Genomic DNA, 18542 nt, shown 5'->3' on the forward strand with positions numbered 1-18542 from the left:
GAAATCTGGAGGCCTGGAGCTAACTGAGAAGGAATGAGGTATCCCCACACTATGCCAAATACCTTCACATTGGTTATCTTATTTGAAGGTGCATGAGTCTCAGAGGCAGGGGTTTCCACCACCAAAGTCCATAATTGCTTAATGATTTGTTCTGAGAAAATGGTATCAGGGTTCAGTACAATCCACCTCATTCTGGAGCGAGTGTTTATGCTTCAGTGCTGAACTCAGGTAAACTTCTTAGCATTTCCATGAAGTCTGAGTAACCAGTGACACCAGAATAGTATTGTCAAGATTAAAGTGACTCCATGTGTGTGAATGTGCCTTATGAGTTTAATGGGTCAAATTATTGGTGTATTGCAGATATACAATTGAAAAATTGGCATGATTTCAAAATTGAGAAATATACCTTTAAAATACTGATGTCCCAATTGTGGTGAAGTTTACAGTAAAAGTAAAAATATTTTAAAATACACTGTATTTGAAAAGTATTGTCCAAAGCAGTATATATATATATATATATATATATATATATATATATATATATATATATATGAACCTAGAATCTTGAATGAGCAAACTGCTGTAGGAATTATGCTACAGGATGATTATTTAAAGACAACTGTGATAGGCATGGTTTTCACTAGGCCATGTTGCCATAGCATAGGACAACACTAGTGTAATTTAAATTTAGTAAGAGGATACACATATTAGTGGATATTAAACATGAGTTATTTTTCTAGGGACTATTAGGGAAATCCTATGTATTGCTTTTCTAAATCTGGAATGAAGAAAAAAAATGGAGAAAAACCAAACCCGCTTTACCCTTCAAAACTGTATCCCTTCCTTCACACATAGTAATCCGACGTCACCAACTTTTCTTGGCTCACAAACCATTTACAAATTGCCTGGCTGCCACTCACCTTGTTTCATCCTTGCCTACACAGTTGTCAGCCGTCAGAACCATCAACAATGTCTTCCACTCAGAATAGCACTACTGCTAACAAGTCCTCTTAAATGTGTGCAGTCAGGTGACAGACACCCTTCCCCTCTCATCCTTGGCTGTGGCTGGGGCTCACTTGGCACCCAGAGTCACCCTGTCCAGATGGTATGCTCTTCTCTGCTCCTGCTTGAGTACATTCTCTGCCGAGGCACCAAGTGCCAATTTTCTGGTGAGAATCTGCTTTGCAGAGAGATAGCTGTCTATGTTAAGTCGCCTCCTCTGTGGTCTCCATACAGTTGAAGCTATCGAGTGAGTCATGGGCCAGAGGCTGAGAAAGAAGATGGGGAAGGCAGGAAGGTTTGCATAAAAGAGAGGGATTATTGAAATGAAAGGTAGTGACTCTTGTGAACTTTGGTGAGTTATTTCAACTCTCTGGATTCTCATCTCTAAGATGAAGGTATTGAGTTGGGTGATATGCTGCAGTACTTCACCTCTAAGATTCCACGACAGGAGCTGTCCATTGGATTGAAAACATTCTGCATGAAAGCAATGATTCTGTCATGACCAGCCAGCAATTGGGGGGAGGCATAAATAAGTTCAGATAAGTGTGGGTGGTAGCTTCCTTATAGCAAAACTAGGTCTGCCTGCTGACACATTTCTGTGAGATCCTAATTTTGGACTCTCGTGTTTTAATGTTGAGAAGTTTTCTAGTCAAATGAAGATTTCTTGTGATTTAGACTATTGCTACAATGCTCGTACAGACAAGGATGGTCTAGTGAGTTTTACTATAACTTAGATGGTAGGGACATGGTGGTGAACAATTTGGAGCCTAGTAGTCTTGCAGCAATGAGTGATGGCTCATCCCAGACAATCTTTTCACAAGAGTCCCAAATAATTGCTACACGGCCTTCAAATAGTTTTTGCTAATGTGAGGGCCATACTGAAAGGCTCCTAGTGGGGTCTGGTCTTTTGATTTCCTACCCTGTGAATACTCAGGAGCAGCTGTGAATACTCAGGAAGCTTGCAGGGACAGGGTTTGGAGCTGTCCAAGGTTCTACAGTTCCAGGAGAGAAGCAGTATAAACACAGACCCTGGACAGTGGTTCAACTCCTTACTATCCTGTATGGTTTTCAATATTTCTTTGGAGTTTGCTATATGTAGAAAAGTATAAATCAAGGAGAATGCTTGGGATGAAAAGAAAATACCAGTGGTTTGATATTTTACCTTACTCATATCTAGGATATGAATCATTCTTAATAACAACTTTGAAAATATGATTAGAATACATAAAAACAGCCTTCTCTGCCACTTGATTCAATATGAGTAAGACTATGGGTGGGTCTTGATGAGGAAACACTGTTTCCTTCTCTGAATATGCTGGCTCCCACCTATGCTTAGTTGTTAAAATGAATGAGTGGGACTTTGTTTCCTTTATTTTTTTTTATTTCATGCACATTTCATTCGCGGTGACAGATATACTAGCATGCATGAGAAAAGTCCAGATTACAAGAGCCAGAGAAAGCTTAGAACTAGGGAACTTCGAGTATCAAAAGTGTGTTACCTGCTCAGGTTGTGTCTTGGTTCATTGTTTGTTGATATAGTAGATTAGCACAGACCGAGAAATGTATTACGAAAAGAAATTGATTTCAGCAAATCACTCTGGGTGCTGAGCAATATACCAGCTGAAGACCAGCGTGGCAGTGGGGAGGGTCTTGGCCCTCTTTCTGGCTTAACATGGCAGAAGATACTGCATGGCACAAGGGAGGGGAACACATGTGAGACATTTTGTTTTATAACAAAGTCGTTCCCTAATAACCAACTCACGTCAGTAAGAACTAGCTTTCTGCTACTTCTATTGAGAGTATACCTTTAATCAATGGTGGTGGATTCCTTACTACCTAAACACCTTCTATTTTGACCCCTTTCCTAATCTGTCTTATTGGCTATTAGATTTTCTACATACGAAGTTTTGGGAGATAAAGTAAAATTATAACAGGCTTCAATAATGAAGTTCTGTAAGGTTAGTGAGTTAAACAACAGATATTTATTTTCTCACCATTCTAATAGCTGAAGTCCAAAATCAAGAGTGGAGGGAAGAAGGGAGAGGGAGAGAGAGGGAGGAGAGACAGAGAGAATGAGAATACACTCTAGTGGCATTTCATGATGATACCAATCCTATCACAAAGTACTCTGCATCTATAATCAAATGTAGCCTTGCTTACTTGCTTAGAGGTTCCATATTCAAATACAGTCCTGCCAGGAGTTAGTGCTTCAACATATTGATTTCATGGAAATACAACCACTTTAGTCATGATGGACATACTCTTTAGAGGAAGTACAAAGTAGACCTTTGTTTTGATTTTGAGATAAGGTCTCATATAAATCAGACTGGCCCCAATGACATCTGATCCTCCTGCATCCACTGGAGATTATAGGCATATGTCATCACAACTGGTCTTAGGCAGTTGGGGGATCAAATTTAACCCATGACCTCCTGTAAATGCTAGGCAAATACTCTACAAACTGAGGTATATCCCTCCCCCAGAGTAGCAATGGAGGTACTTCAGTTTAGTGATCAAGAGTATGGTATTGGAAGTCATTACCTCTCACTTTGATTTATGGTTTGCCCTTTATTGTGTGACCATAGGTGAATTAATTTTGAAGCCATTTGTCAAATATATATATATATATATATATATATATATATATATATATATGTGTGTGTGTGTGTGTGTGTGTGTGTGTGTGTGTGTGTGTGTGTGCGTGGTGTGTGTGTGTATGTATCAACTGTGTTATATGTTAGGGACTGGTCATACAGTTATAAATATAACAGAAATAAACAATATTATTCATGTAAATCCTTAGAGACTATGGATAGCATTTGGTAAAGCTACTTAGATTTTAAGATTTTTCCCTGAAATCAATCAATATTTTAATGGAATCTGCTTAAAAAAAACCATACAGTTTCTATAGGCAGAGGTTCTTCTCTGTGGTTTCTAACTGCAACATGTACTTGTGTGTATGAACAGGAGGAGGACTGGCCCAGGATGACGTGGGTAATATAGCTGGGTATCACAAAAGACTGGGAATGCCAATTGCATACTGAGTCTAGCCAAGGCGTATAACTGGTTCCCTCATGTCATCTTCAGGTCACACGTTATCTCTGAAATTCTCCTGTTTAACAAGGGAGAGTCACTGGGGTCCTCTATTGGAGATTCAGCTTGTACCTTTCAGCATACAATAGCTTTTCAACTCTAGAGTGAGGTAATTTTCTCTTCCTTAGTTGGCAGGAAAACTCATCTAATTATGCTTATCTTTTAGTGAATCTATTTACATTAATACATGTGAACTCTTTCTCACACTCACAGACAGACAGACAGACACACAGGCACAGACACACACATACACATGCACACACACACACACATACTTTTCAAAGCTCATGAAAGGTGTTTGGAGGTCAACTATTGGGGGCACAAATCTTAAAATCTACTGTGGTTTCTTCTAAAGGGAAATGACTCAGCAATGTCCTCTTGTTTAGAGTTGGAGATAACATCTTTTAATTTTTTAGTGAGTTTCCAATTAATTTGTTATCAGAACAATCAGAAAGCATCTTAAAAGCTGTCTGTAGAGTCTCCAATGGTATTTCAAGTACAATCACTTGTGTGGAGTTATTTTCAATCACTTGAAGATGTTTTTCACTCTCCAATTGAATTCCTGTAGCATCAGAATGCTACAGAAAGGGCAGTGGGCTTTGGGAGTCAGGTGGCAGGATCTTGTCCTCAGTCTGTCACTAGAAAGTAATGACCATGGGAAAGTCACTGGTAAGTTCTCCTGAAGATGGCCTCTGTGTCTCCTTCTTTCTTACCCTCTGGCACTCAGTATTCTTGTTTATGAAATAAAGGTATATGGCAGTATAGCACACAGCCATAAATACTCTTTATAATTTGTTCTTTAAAATATCCAGCTTAGGGGACGAGCTTGGTCCTACCTCAACTTGACATGCCGTGCTTTGTTTCTCCCATGGGAAGCCTTACCCTTTCTGAGGAGTGGATAGGGGGGTGCAGAAAGGAGGAGGGAGGAGGGAACAGTAGGAGAGGAGGGAGGGGAAACTGTGGTTGGTAGTAAAATAAAAAAATTTAGCTTAACATTATATATGTATATATATGTATGTATGTATATATATATATGTTTCTTTATGTTTTCCCATTTAATCTTCCTAAACAATGTCTGTCCTTATAAGTCCTTGGAGAACATGGGAAGTTTTGGTAAATGCTGCTTAGTTTCTTAAATTTTCCTGGAAACCAATCTTTAGTCTGACTCTGCTTAAGAAAATATTGCAGTTTTCACAGACAAGGGGCCATCCCTCTGACTACCAAATGTAATATATACTTGCATTTGGTAATATATACTAAATGTAATATATACTAAGTGTAATATATACTTGAATTTAGTAATATATACTAAGTGTAATATATACTTGCATGTATGAGAGGAAGAGGAAGAGTATTTCCCACTCTCTAAACATGTTTCCCATTTACCCTGCCTGACCTTTTTACTGCTAGATTTCCTACAGAATTTAGAATGGGCATTAGTCCAGTATTATCTACGTTTGATAAGTGTTACATATGTAACCTTAATTTAAAAAACGTGCAAAGTCAAGTTATTAAAATCAATTTAAATTAAGTAGAATAGATCAAATCCTGTGAGAACTATTTGTAGTTGATAATTGATATTAGTTATTTAAATGCTACATTAGGCCCCTTTAAGATAGTCCTTTGAAAGTTTCAAAAGTTTAAAAAAATCCAGGTTGAAAGACAAATACTTCCTGCCAGGTTTTCAGGGAAGTTTGCATTTGCAGTCAATATTTATTCAGTGCCAGTTACAATGAAGACACCACCCTGGGTCCTGTGGGAAGATGTCAAAGAACGTTGCTGTCCCAGCCCTTGACACGTGGAGTGTAGCTCAGACACAGGGACCCTTCAGCTTCAGGAAGGAAGCTGGAGTGCAACCCCAGCACCTCCTCTCCTTCAGGTCTGCAGCAAAGAGCTGGCCTGGCAACAGTCTCAAGTCGCTGTCTCTAACTTGAATCTGGGTACATGGAAGAAACAGAAATATCAGTGCATTTTAGAGTGATCTCGGTATGTGAATGGATGCATGTATGTGTGGTGTGTATGTGTCTGTTTCTTAGGGGAAAACAAAACTAGTAAAAAGGCATAGAAACATTGTATTAAAGATACAAAATTTGAACTTTTCTCATATAATGGAAAATATATATGAGGACTTTTATTAATCTTTAAAATTATCATGTGGTGTGATGCGGTTCACTGTGGCATTTTCATAATGCTTTGCTTTTATTCCTCCCTTTCCTCCAAACCTCTGAATCCCTCTTGCTGGTCTTTTCCTCCCAATAATAGTCCCCCTTCTGTTTTTATGCCAAATGTGCTCCATGACCTCCCCTTTTGACTTCTGAAGCCTGCACGCTTAAGATCTCTTATCCCCATCCCATGATCACCTTTCTAGTAAAACACACACACACACACACACACACATCTCTGCATATGAAAAACAAACATGCAATATTTTTCTTTCTGAATCCACCCTACTTTACTTAACATAATGATTTCTGTTCTATCCATTTTTCTGCAAATGCCTTAATTCCATTCTACTTGGTAGCAGAGTAAATTTACTTGGTAGCACAGCAACACTCCTCGCATGATTTCTCAATCCCTTCACGTTTGATGGAAATCTCAACTGCTTTCATTTCTAAACTATTGCAAACAATACAACAACAAACGCAGATGTGGAAGTGTCAGTTACGGCATGCAGGTTAGAGTTTTCTGGGTATACACCCACGTGGTATAGCTGGGTCATACAGTCATTCGACTTTGAAATTTTTGAGACGCCTCCACTGAGTTCCACAATACTTGCCCCAGTTTATGCTTCCACTAGTAGTGAATAAGAATTTTTATTACCCATGTCCTTACCAGCCTTTGTTGTTTGTTCTCTTGATGATAGCTAACTGACTGAGGCAAGTTGGGATCTCAAAGAGTCTTAATTTTCCTCCCCCATAGCTAAAAATGTTGAATACATTTTCAAGTATTTAGTCACTGTGTTTTTTTCTTTTGAAAACTGTCTATTCAGTTGACTGGCCCATTTATTTATAGAGTGATTTGGGGATTTGACTGTTTAATTCCTATAGTTCTTTGATGTTCTAGGTATTAATTTCCCATCGGATGTATAGTTGGCTAAGATGTATATATAGTTGGCAAACGTGATGTGTAGTTTTCTCCCCCTCCCTAAGGTATCTCTTCACTCTCGTGATTGTTTCCTTTGCTGTGCGAAAGTTTAGTAATTCCATGGAATCACCTTTGTCAATTCTAAGGTGTTTTAAGGTAAGTCTTTATGGTATGTTAAGTATAGATAGGATCATGTCATTTGATAAATAGGGATCATTTGATGTTTTCTTTTCTGTGAGTGGTACTATTATTTCTTACTCTTATTTTACCTGAACGCTGTATTAAATAAAGTGGACAATGAAAACATTTATCTCAATTCCAGACTCAGAGGAAATGCTCTTAGCTTTCTGCACATATAGTATAACATTGACTATAGGTTTGTATGGGTCTATGTTATGTTGGGAAAGTTCTCTTTGTTCCTACCATCTACAGGACTTTGATCATGAAAGGATATCGTACTTTGTCAAAAAGCCTCTCTGCAGCAAATAAAGTTGATTACACAATTTCCATCCTCAGGCCTATTTATATGCTGTGTCACATTATGATTTGTAGATGTTGAACCAACTTTGCATCCATGGGATGAGAACAACTTGGTCATGATGTGTGATCTTCTCAATATGTTGTTGAGTTTGCTTTATAACCAATTATTGTGAAAATTTGCATCTATGCTTATCAGGAACATTAGTCTATACCTTCCCTTTTATATTGTGTCCTCTTATGGTTTTGTTATTGTTATGGTTAAAACAAATGTCAGTGTTAAAATAATGTCAGGAATACTAGGGAAAATAAGTAAGAGGGTTTGCAACTGGGTATGAGATAAACAAGCTGACTAGATAAAACAAGGATTCTGGGGACAGCAACAAAGTCCATCTTGGCAGGCTCTGGCCAGCGTCTATGAAGCCCCTGTTAAAGCACATGCAAGGTACCATCGTGCCTTCTCCCGATAAGCATCTTAACTTAGTGAGTAGTTACAGTTTTACACATATTCTTGCAGCTAATCCATCTATCTAACTAACAAATTAAATTGTGGGGAGGGTCAGCTTCTAAGAAATACTTCTGTCTATTCCAGGAAGAAAACCACCCATTCTGCCCCAGGGCTGAACAAAGAGAAGGAGACATCATAGACTGATACTACAGGCAACCTGTTGCCATCACTACTCAACTTTGTCTACTCTCTACTCTGGAGGGCTTGTTGACTTTCAGTTTTTGTATTCTTATGTACTTGTTCACTCCATTTGCTCCCTGGTGTGAATTCTCTTTTGGAAACATGAAAACCAAGACTGTTGCCATGATGGGGATCAGTGGGGATGTGAGAAGAGGTAATATTATCATTGATAATAGTGTCAGGGAAATACTGGTTTCATAGAATGGTAGTACTGATTCTGTGGAACAGTTTGTGAAGTATTGATGTTAGCTCTTACTTAAGACTGGGTATAATTCATCATTGAATCAATTTGACCTTGGACTTGTTTGTGAAGAGCTTGTAAATTATTGCTTCCATCTTGATGCTGGCTATGAGTCTTTTCAAGTTGTTTATATCTTCTTTATTTAATTTTGGTAGGTTCTATGTGTTTAGGAATTTATCCATTTCTTCTAGGATTTCCAATTTTCTGGAATATAAAATTTCAGTATATTCCTTAATGATTATCTGGATTTCACTAGAGTCTGGTATAAATCTGTCTGTTCATCCAAAATGTTTCTCCCCTTCTTTTGGTTAGTTTGTCTAGGAGTTTGTAGATTTTTTTATTTTCCCAAAGAACTTAATCTTGGTTCAATTGATTTTATATATTGTGCTTGGTGGATCTATTTCATTAACTTCTTCCCTAATCTTTATTGCTTGTTGCCATTGATTGCATTTGAGTGTGGCTTGTTCTCACTTTTCTAAGACCATGAGATACATCACTAGATTTTTTTTTTAATTTATTTTAATTTATTTTGCAATACAATTCAGTTCTACATATTGGTCACGGATTCCCTTGTTCTCCCCCCTCCCGTCCCCCTCACCTTCCCCCCAACGCCCCCCCCCCATTCCCATCTCCTCCAGGGCAAAGCCTTCCCCACAGACTGAGGTCAACCTGGTAGACTCAGTCCAGGTAGGTCTAGTCCCCTCCTCCCAGGCCAAGCCAAACAATCCTGCATAGGCCCCAGGTTTCAAACAGCCAACTCATGCAATGAGCACAAGATCTGGTCCCACTGCCTGGATGCCTCCCAAACAGATCAAGCCAATCAACTGTCTCACCCATTCGGAGGGCCTGATCCAGTGGGGACCCCTCAGCCATTGGTTCATAGTTCATGTGTTTCCATTCCTTTGGCTATTTGTCCCTGTGCTTTATCCAACCTTGGTCTCAACAATTCTCGCTCATATAAACCCTCCTCATTCTCGTTGATTGGACTCCCAGAGATCCACCCAGGGCCTAGTCATGGATCTCTGCATCCAGATCCCTCAGTAGTTGGATGAGGTTTCTAGCACAACAATTAGGGTGTTTGGCCATCCCTTTCTTTTCTGTCTTGCTTTGATTCAGTATTTCTTCACTATGCTCCCTTCCTTATATTTTGTAATGATGATGTATATCTGTATATCCTGTGCCATTACATGTTGGAAGTATGTGAACTGCTTTTTTATTTTGATTTTATAGGGGGTTACAGTTAAGAGACTGCATGAATCTCAAAAGAGACTTTGAACGTTGAACTTTTAAACAAGTTTGAGACTGTTATAGACTATGGGGATTTTTGAAGTTGGACTAGGTGCATCTGCATTATGTTATTGGCTACAAGCTTATAGGGACCAGAGAGTAGAGTACAGTAGATTGATAGGAATGACCCCCATAGACTCATGTGTTTGAATGCTTGGTGCATAGGGAGTGGCACTATTAGGAGGTACAACCTTGTTGGAATAATAGGTGTGGCTTTACTAAAGGAAGTGTGTCACTAGGGGGTGGGCTTTGAGGTCTCAGAAACTCAAGCCAGTTCTCTGCCTGTTGCCTACAGATCTAGATATAGAACTCTCAGCTCTTTCTCCAGCACCATGTCTGCCTACATGCTGCCATACTTCCCATCATGATGGTAATAGACTAAACCTCTGAAACTGTAAGCCAGCCCCAATTAAATGTTTTCCTCTGTAAGAGTTGCCATGATCATGATGTTCTTCACAGCAGTAAAACCCTAACTAGGATAGAAACCAAGGTTGATATTTACTTTCAAAGCTTAAAATACATCGTTATATGCTTTTAGGGTTTTTTTTAGGGTTAATGATGAGATGCCTGATGTTATTCTGATGTGTTTTAAATTTGTTTTTGAGATGGAATGTTTTCTGCTTAAAGGTTTTTAATAGTTTCCATGGTTTGTGTTTTTGAAGTCTTGGTGATGACATATTTATAGAAAGGTTCCCTGGTCATGTCCATTTGGGTTTATAAATGGCTCCTGGCTTTTTATGGCCACTCCTTGCTCAAGATATGGGAACTCCTCTGATTTAATTTCATTGGGATAATTTTCTGTGTCTTTAGATTTTTATCTCAGGTCCATCTTCTGTCCCATTGATTTTCAGACCTAGTCTCTTGGACAAACACTAACACTCCAAGAAATCCTGCTCACGTTTATTAATTTCTCTATGAATCTGAACCTATTATTGTCTCAATCTTTACCTCCTTGCCTAAAATCTGTTCTGTACAGCCTATAGATAATATAATATCTTCATATATATATATATATATATATATATATATATATATATATATATAAAAGTTTGTCAGTTGACTCAGTGTTTACCTTTGTTTCTATTTCAGAGTTTTAATTTCCTTGCTGAAGTTTTCCTCCCTTTAAACAATTGTTTTCCAAATTGTGGGGCACATTTGTCCACCTCACTTTCTTTTCTTGGTAGTTAGTTGGCGTCCTTACTGCATTCATTTGCTTTCATCCTCTCTGTTGTTATTTATTCTTTTGAAATGCCTTTTCTGGTATTTCCTCTATCTCATTCTCTTTGGTTTCCAGTACAAAGAAGTTGTGAGTTTGTGGAGAGGCCATAGTGACCTCTGTTCTTATGTTTTTTCTTTCTTTCTCTCTTTCTTCCTTCCTTTCTTTCTTTCTTTCTTTCTTTCTTTCTTTCTTTCTTTCTTTGGAATTGAGTTGGTGTGGATGTGTTGTTTAGGTTTTAGTTTCTCATTCCCTTTGTCTTACTCTAGTCTTTCTTTGAATCATCTTCACTTGGGTTTTGTTTCCCACTAATGTTCAGGGAGAAGCTGACTATAGTCAGAGGTATGGTAATTTTATGGTGGTTTTGGTGTTAATTTTCAATAGATGCCACTTGCCCATGTCCCAAGAAGATCCAGAGACAGAAGCATGACTGGAATTATTGGGGGAATGTAGTTTATTATTCTTGAGATCCAAGAGTATTTAAGTAAATTAGTAGTTAAAATGAGAAGGAAGTTAGAAAATGGGGAAGGAAGGAACAAAGTATGAATGATGAAATATATTGGTTAGAGGTATGAGAAATCATAGAGGAAATACCATAAAATATGTGCAGAAAAAGAAAAGATGGTTATAGAAGCCTATCTGGGCAAGACACAAGCTGAGCTAAAGAAGTAAACAAAAAATTGCTAGGGTGCACAGAAGTGACATTTTATCTGCTGTCTTAGCCAGAAATCTCATGTCTTAAAACTTTTTCAACTTTCTTAGAGAACTATAAAAATTACTGTACCACATCAACTTCAGATTGGCAAACTAAGTTTTATTCTTCTACTTCCCTAAAATCATATTACCCATGTCCTTTAGTTCAAATAATAGCTTCAGTACATAGTTTCATACACTGAACAAAAGTATCAAAATATTACCCCTGACCATTATCCCTCTGAATTCAAAAAGAAACGTGTTTCTTCAGGAGTGGCCCAGGACATTACTAAGACCCTCACTATGTGAAAGATTCTAAAGTGAGTTGAAATCTGTCCATTGTATATATTTATTTATACCAATGAATAATTTTATAATGAAAATCTATTAGGGTAATTTATTTTCATAATATAGCCCTGATGTCTCTAAAACTTTTTACCATGTAAAATCATCACTTATTTTCTTCTAATTCCTTCACATTTATTCTTTTCCAGAACAATGATATGCATTCATTTTTTCCTATTATTTGTGTGTCATTATTTGTCTTGTTCTTAGTCTGTGCTTTTGTTCTTGTTTATATTATAATTAAAAGAATGAGAATCATTAATTCAAGAGAACGTTTGGTAGGTCTGTAATAAGTCAGGCACCATGGTAAATACTGAAAATAAACATGAGAGGATAAATTTTTTATCACCCTGGAATTTATATTTTAGTGAGGAAGACAATGTATGTAATATGAATTATACAACATAAGATGTGTTAGAGTTTTGGGGGAAAAACAATGAAGCAAAATGAAGATTTAATATGGAAGTGGAATGAGTATTGATTATATAGTCACTACTATAATCAGGGGAAGCCTCAATGACAAGATACGATTTAAGTAACTAAGTAAATGAAGATGTGAAATATATAGATGCTGAGATTAAGAATTCTCCACAACTGATGCAAGTGCAAAAATCCTAAAATTTACATAAAGGTTGATACATCAAAGAAAAGATATAAAGGAGGTCAGTAAGGTTGGGAAGAGTAAACTAGAGGTGCATGGGAGACACTAGAGTCAGCTCAGTTAGGATGTTTGCTATTATCCTGATAGCCGTGGGTACTGCTGTAACAGAGGAGTGACTTGATATTATTTTTAGCAAAAGCACTCTGTTTCCTGGTGATGATTAGACAGAAGGTGGGGTAAAGCCTAAATATGATGCTATTGCAATAATGTAGATGAGACATAATGATATTATGGGGACTGGGGTAGCAGTAGAATTGAGAAGCAGTTGAATTCTGCACAGAGTTTTAAGTGAGAGCTTACATGTTGTAGAATATTATTTTAATATGTGTTACATTTTTTTTATGCTGTGGAACATTTGTTCAATGATGCAAAGATGTGTTCCATTCTTTTATGTTACATTTGTTTAGCTTTGTGAAACTGTGTTACTTTGCCTGTCTAAAACACCTTATTGGTCTAATAAAGAGCTGAACAGCCAATAGCAAGACAGGAGAAAGGATATGTGGGACTGGCAGGCAGATAGAATAAATAAGAGGAGAAATATGGAAAGAGGAGATCTAGGAGAGAGGGGAAGACTCCAGGGACCAGCCACCCAGCTATACACCAAGCCACAGAGTAAGATGTAAAGAAAGATATTCAGAAATAGAGAAAGATAAAAGCCCAGAGGCAAAATGTAGACGGGATAATTTAGGTTAAGAAAAGCTGGCAAGAAATGAGCCAAACTAAGGCCAAGCATTCATAAGAAAGAATAAGACTCTGTGATATATTTGGGAGCTGGATGGCAGGATCCCCAAAAGAGCAAAGAACCAAAAGAGTAAACAACAACAACTGTTTACAGGATTTTCTAACATTCTGGTCAGAAGTATATTGTAAAAGAAAGGACAGTGTCAAGGATGACACTGTGTTTTTCAGCCTGAGTCATCATTTATTGATACGAGAAGGATTAAGAACACAGGAGGTTAGTGGTGAAAGTCAAGAATTTGGATCTGTCAAGTCTGAGATGTCTCTAGTAATCCAATTGGAGATCTGAATTGAAGATAAGCATACAATAATTACCAGAATATGGATAAAATAGAAATTGAAATAGCAATTAATACCACCTTGGGAACAAGTATCATAAAAGAAGACAGTCATGTGTGCACTTGCACACACTTGCCTGTGGTAAGAGAGCAGCTGTCTTCCTTGACAGCTACTTTTGCCCAAGACTCTAAGATTACATTGATCTTCTCGGGATCTCTTGCACACTGTGGACTTGAGTCTTCTCTTTCTGACTTCTCCGTTTCCACCTTCTGAGTTCTCCCTCCTGTTGCTGATAAACTGAACCCTTGCTCTCTTCCCTATGGAACCCTGTCCTCATGGTACCCTCTGTGAAGAGACTGGTGGCACAACACTCACATAGATAGAGGCTGTGTGATAGAACACACACAGAAGGTCTTTGAAGAGACCAGGATGGGAATCCTTTTAGGCCGAGACTCATATGCTTTGTGGCTAGAGGTTGGAGTTTTGTGAGGGTGCCAATACACAGACAAGAAATTATTAAATTTGTTCTCTGAATAGCTCAAAAAAGAAATTTCCAGGGCCACCTGCTTGCTTACTTCCCTCCCTCCTTCTCTCCCTCCCTCCTTTCTTCCTAAAAGCTTTCCCAGATGTGGTTAGAAAGGAAAAGGGAAATATGAAAAGATTAAGTTGTGTCAGTCATCAAACATCAAAAACTTAGACCCAGCCTCCTTACTGCATCCTATTTTATGTCATTAATACTTTGGACTTGAGTTCAGGTTAATTTACCTCCCTTACCTTAATCTTGCTAAATTAAGCTTATCCTGGAATGTCAAAGTCTTGGATCCTGATTTAACTGAGTAATGTTTTTTGCTATGCTAGCTAGGCATTTATGATTTGGAAATATAAAGTTTAAAAGAGTATTTATTACTTCTTTGAGAATTTCATGTGACATGTTTTGATCCTATTCCCCTCCCTCCCCCAACTCTTCACAGATCCGACCTGCTTCCCTACTCACCCAACTTTGTGTTCTTTTCAAAATAAACTCCATCAAAACCAATTTGTGCTGGTCAAATATTCTTGGATGTATGGCCTTCTATTGTAGTATGGTTGACTTGTCGGTCTTGTGCACGCTGCCACAACCACTGCTTCCTTGGAGTGCCTCTGGTTCTGACACTCTTTTTATCTCCTCCACAGAAATGATTCTTAAGCCTAACAAGAATTAAAATGAATTACCCTATAAAGGGACAGAAGTTCCCCCACTAGACACTATAGGTTAACAAATAGAAAAACTCAGTTTCAAGAATATGTTACTTTTGAAGTTCTTGGAGTGAGGTTCAGTGGGCCCCCCAATATTCCAGGCTATTGCCAATGCTTTTGGTTATCCTCCATAACTTGATGGCAGCACCTTTTGTTGAAAATGCCATGTACTTGAGTCATAGAGCATATAGAGATCAACCTAGAAATTTCATCTCTACTGTCTAGCTTCATGGTGCTGGAGGGTGCTATGCATGGTACTAGGAGAGAAGTAGTCATTACTCTCATCCTGCTGTGAATACTGTGAGCCACAATTATGACTGGCTTGGCAAGACATGCCCATAGGTACAATAGTGGCATGAACATCATAGAAATAACCAATCACTTTCTAATTGGATTTAAGCTGCACTCCACAAGATGAAATCCATATCCGTCTAGATAGGCTCTAGTTGAGAACCTAGCACAGTCATTCTGCTAAATAGACATAGCATTGAAACAACTCCTAATGACTTGACATTTTGTCTGTAGATTAATACACCCCTTAAACCTCATCAAAGAAGCTTTTTTCTCTAGTAGATTGTGATTAATAAAGTGACCCCCAACTGGCCAAGTTACATAAAAAAGAGATGGCAGAATGCCCAGCCTTTAAATTGAATGAATATACCATACACCTTCCCCTCAAGGCTCATGAACTTCAAAACTTTCAATTGATGTTTTTAAGTAGAACGTTATAGAGCCAAGAAGAATGTTCAGTGTCAATCCCACTCAACCATTTCCTCCAGATCTCCACAATCCATTAACTCTCACTTGAAAATAGCTAGTTACTCATTTACTAAATTGTTTCAGATGAGGAAATGAGGCTTTTGTTTCTACTGCACAGTATCATGCTAGTAAACAACAGTATATTATGTAGTTCAAAGTAGCTTAAAACAGGGATTTCTTTTTATATTATTGTTTGTGAGCCTAGCCTTTAACAGCTGAGCCATCTCTCTAGTCCAGAAAATGGAATTTTTTTAAAAAATGTCTTCACCACAAAGTTATAATACTTCGGGCAATAGAAATGACAATTACCTAGATTTGATCATTACATAGTATTTATGTATAAAAAATTACAACATAGCTCAAAAATATGCACCATTAGTATCATTAACTAAAACGAAATGATAGGTCATTGACATAGTGTGGACCCTTATGCATAAGCCCAGGTGACCTTAACAGTGGCAGTAACAAAGAAAGAAAGGGGGGATTGTCATACTTGCCTTTTGATCTATCATTAACCATGTTGCCATGAAGTGCCTACAAATTAACTTCTGTGTAGTTTTATTAATTAACCACTGCAACCAAAAAATAAATTTACTAGCTAGGCATGAGTGGGGCATGCTTTTGATCCCAGCTCTCAAGAGGCAGAGGCAGGTGGGTCTCTGAGTTTGAGCCAGACGAGTCTACAGAGAAAATTCCAGAGTAGCCAGGGCTATGCAGGGAAACCCTGTCTTGAAAAACCAAAAGTAAGTAATGTAAATTTACTGTTTTGATTTGTAACCACCTAATACTATTCTTCTGTTTAGAGATCTCAGTTTCAAATTATTATTATTATTATTATTATTATTATTATTATTATTATTATTATTATTTTGCCAAGCTGTGACTGTTTATTAACTGACCAGATTACAAAAATACCACGGGCAACACCTTAGTTCATCCGTCTAATAAACCTGTTTATCTGGTCCTCCCTGTTGCCAGCATCTCCACCTTCCACAAAATGAGTTGTCTTTTTCTTCATTCCGCCTCGTGGAGAAGATAATTTGAAAGGCCACAGGAAGTTATTTGCTTCCTTGAAGCGTTTTCCAACTGTATAGATCTCGTGAATCAGATCCTCCATGCAAATGGTGCCGTACTTACCAAGAGATCGAGCAATCAGGGAATTATCTGTCAAGGCAATTCTCTTCTTATGGATTTTGCCATAGCCCCGTTTGTAGATGAGCTCATTCACCGACTTCAGGTTGGGATACCCCCAGGCAATGTAGGGTTCCACAATCCTCAGCATGTTGATTGAAGCCTTGTTGAGCTTAACAAAGGTCCCGTTGAAGATCTGACGAAGACGGAGAAGCTGCAACACCTTGCGGACCTTTGGGCTTACACCATTGACACCTCGGATTCTGATGACAAATGCCAACTTGGGCTCTGCAGGCACGTAGAAGTTTCTGGCTTTCCTTGCCGTCCTAGCCATCCGAATCTCGGTCCGGTACATCTGCCTGTACTGTTTGTGATAGTGCTTTGCCTTCTCATAGATAAGCTTCCTCCTGGCCTTTCGCAGTGTCTTCAGGGCAAACTTCTTCCGAAGGCGCTTCACCTTCAACTCTGCGAAATTCCTTCGCTTCTTCTTGAGGGTTTCTGGCACAGCAGGAACCTTCTTCTTCTTCTCCGGCACAGCCTCCATGGTTCCAGCGGAAAAAAAAAAGAGGAATCAAATTATTTTTATACTGTGCATTGTGATCAAGAGACATGAATTCATCTTGAGCGGGTCAGTTCTAATAGTTTTTACCTTTGTAGGGTCTAGAAGGAGAGAACCAACATCTTTATACCATCATTATAGGAGGTTCAAAGTCATGCCTTTCTCTTGCTTCAAAACCATTAGTCACTTTGGTTTCTAAAAACAGGTTTTCCCCGTAGTCTCAGCTCAGTTGTGACTTCAGCTTTTCTCATCTGATTTTTTTACTGTTCTGCCACTCTCATACTTAACATTCAGTTGTTCATTCATTAAGTTGTCGATGCTTTTTGAATGTTTGTTCTTAGCCCTATATTTCTGAGAAGATGAATAAGAAAGATAGGAGTGCTCTTCCATTGTGTATTTCTTTTAAAAATATCTGTAGCTGTTCTTTTCTTTTAGTTTTCTTTTCCTTCCCCTTTATCATTTGCAATTGCACTCAAAATTGCATTTTTTGAGAACATCATAACACTTTTGAGTCATAATCTCTTTAGGAGTCTCATGCTATGAATAATGCATAGCTTCCCCCTGAGCACTCTGCAAATGTTCATATAATGTAGGGTGCACGATTCATGATGTCCAGCTTTCTCTCCTTTGGAAAAAAATATAATTCAAGAATACACGGTCACTTTCTAAATTTAAAGTTCACATTAATGTAACTCTTTCATTCTCCTTCCATCAGAACTAACTCGGCCAGAAACGATTGCTTCTTTGTCTTCTTAGAGTTTAAATATCCATTAATGACAGTCAAGAATCTGTTACATAGTTAGTTTTAGGCCAAATAAGTGTTTGGCTAGCACATGGATGCTTGAAGCATTTCAATATTTCCTACTGCTGGTAAGAACAGAAGATTTACCTTCCAAAGAAGCTGTAATTGCTGTACCATGATGGACATACTGTAAGCACCAACAACACTAATGCGATGCTTTATAGTATAACCTGCCTTTAAGAAGTAGACATTTATATGCAGAAATTAGTCATCTCAAACTTTAGCACTTTCTGCTGCTTTTGAGAAAATTC

The 18542-nt window shown here is 38.0% G+C and overlaps 1 protein-coding gene and 1 long non-coding RNA gene across 8 annotated transcripts in view; one reads left to right on the forward strand and one right to left on the reverse strand.

The window, feature by feature from the left end:
- LOC128118415 (uncharacterized) overlaps positions 1–18542 on the forward strand; it is a 262810-nt gene that overhangs the window by 69678 nt on the left and 174590 nt on the right. The window lies entirely within an intron of this gene.
- On the reverse strand, positions 16684–17502 carry LOC128118414 (60S ribosomal protein L7-like). Its single transcript, XM_052751006.1, has one exon. The coding sequence runs from the start codon at positions 17472–17474 to the stop codon at positions 16728–16730; it is 747 nt and encodes a 248-aa protein (XP_052606966.1). The 5' UTR covers positions 17475–17502; the 3' UTR covers positions 16684–16727.

Source organism: Peromyscus californicus, unplaced genomic scaffold (assembly GCF_007827085.1).
Source record: "Peromyscus californicus insignis strain IS unplaced genomic scaffold, ASM782708v3 Scaffold_22__1_contigs__length_63687245, whole genome shotgun sequence".
NCBI classification, from domain to species: domain Eukaryota; kingdom Metazoa; phylum Chordata; class Mammalia; order Rodentia; family Cricetidae; genus Peromyscus; species Peromyscus californicus.

Coding starts and splice junctions, on each gene's coding strand:
- LOC128118414 (XM_052751006.1), bottom strand. CDS start 17,474: ATGGAGGCTGTGCCGGAGAAGAAGAAGAAGGTTCCTGCTGTGCCAGAA.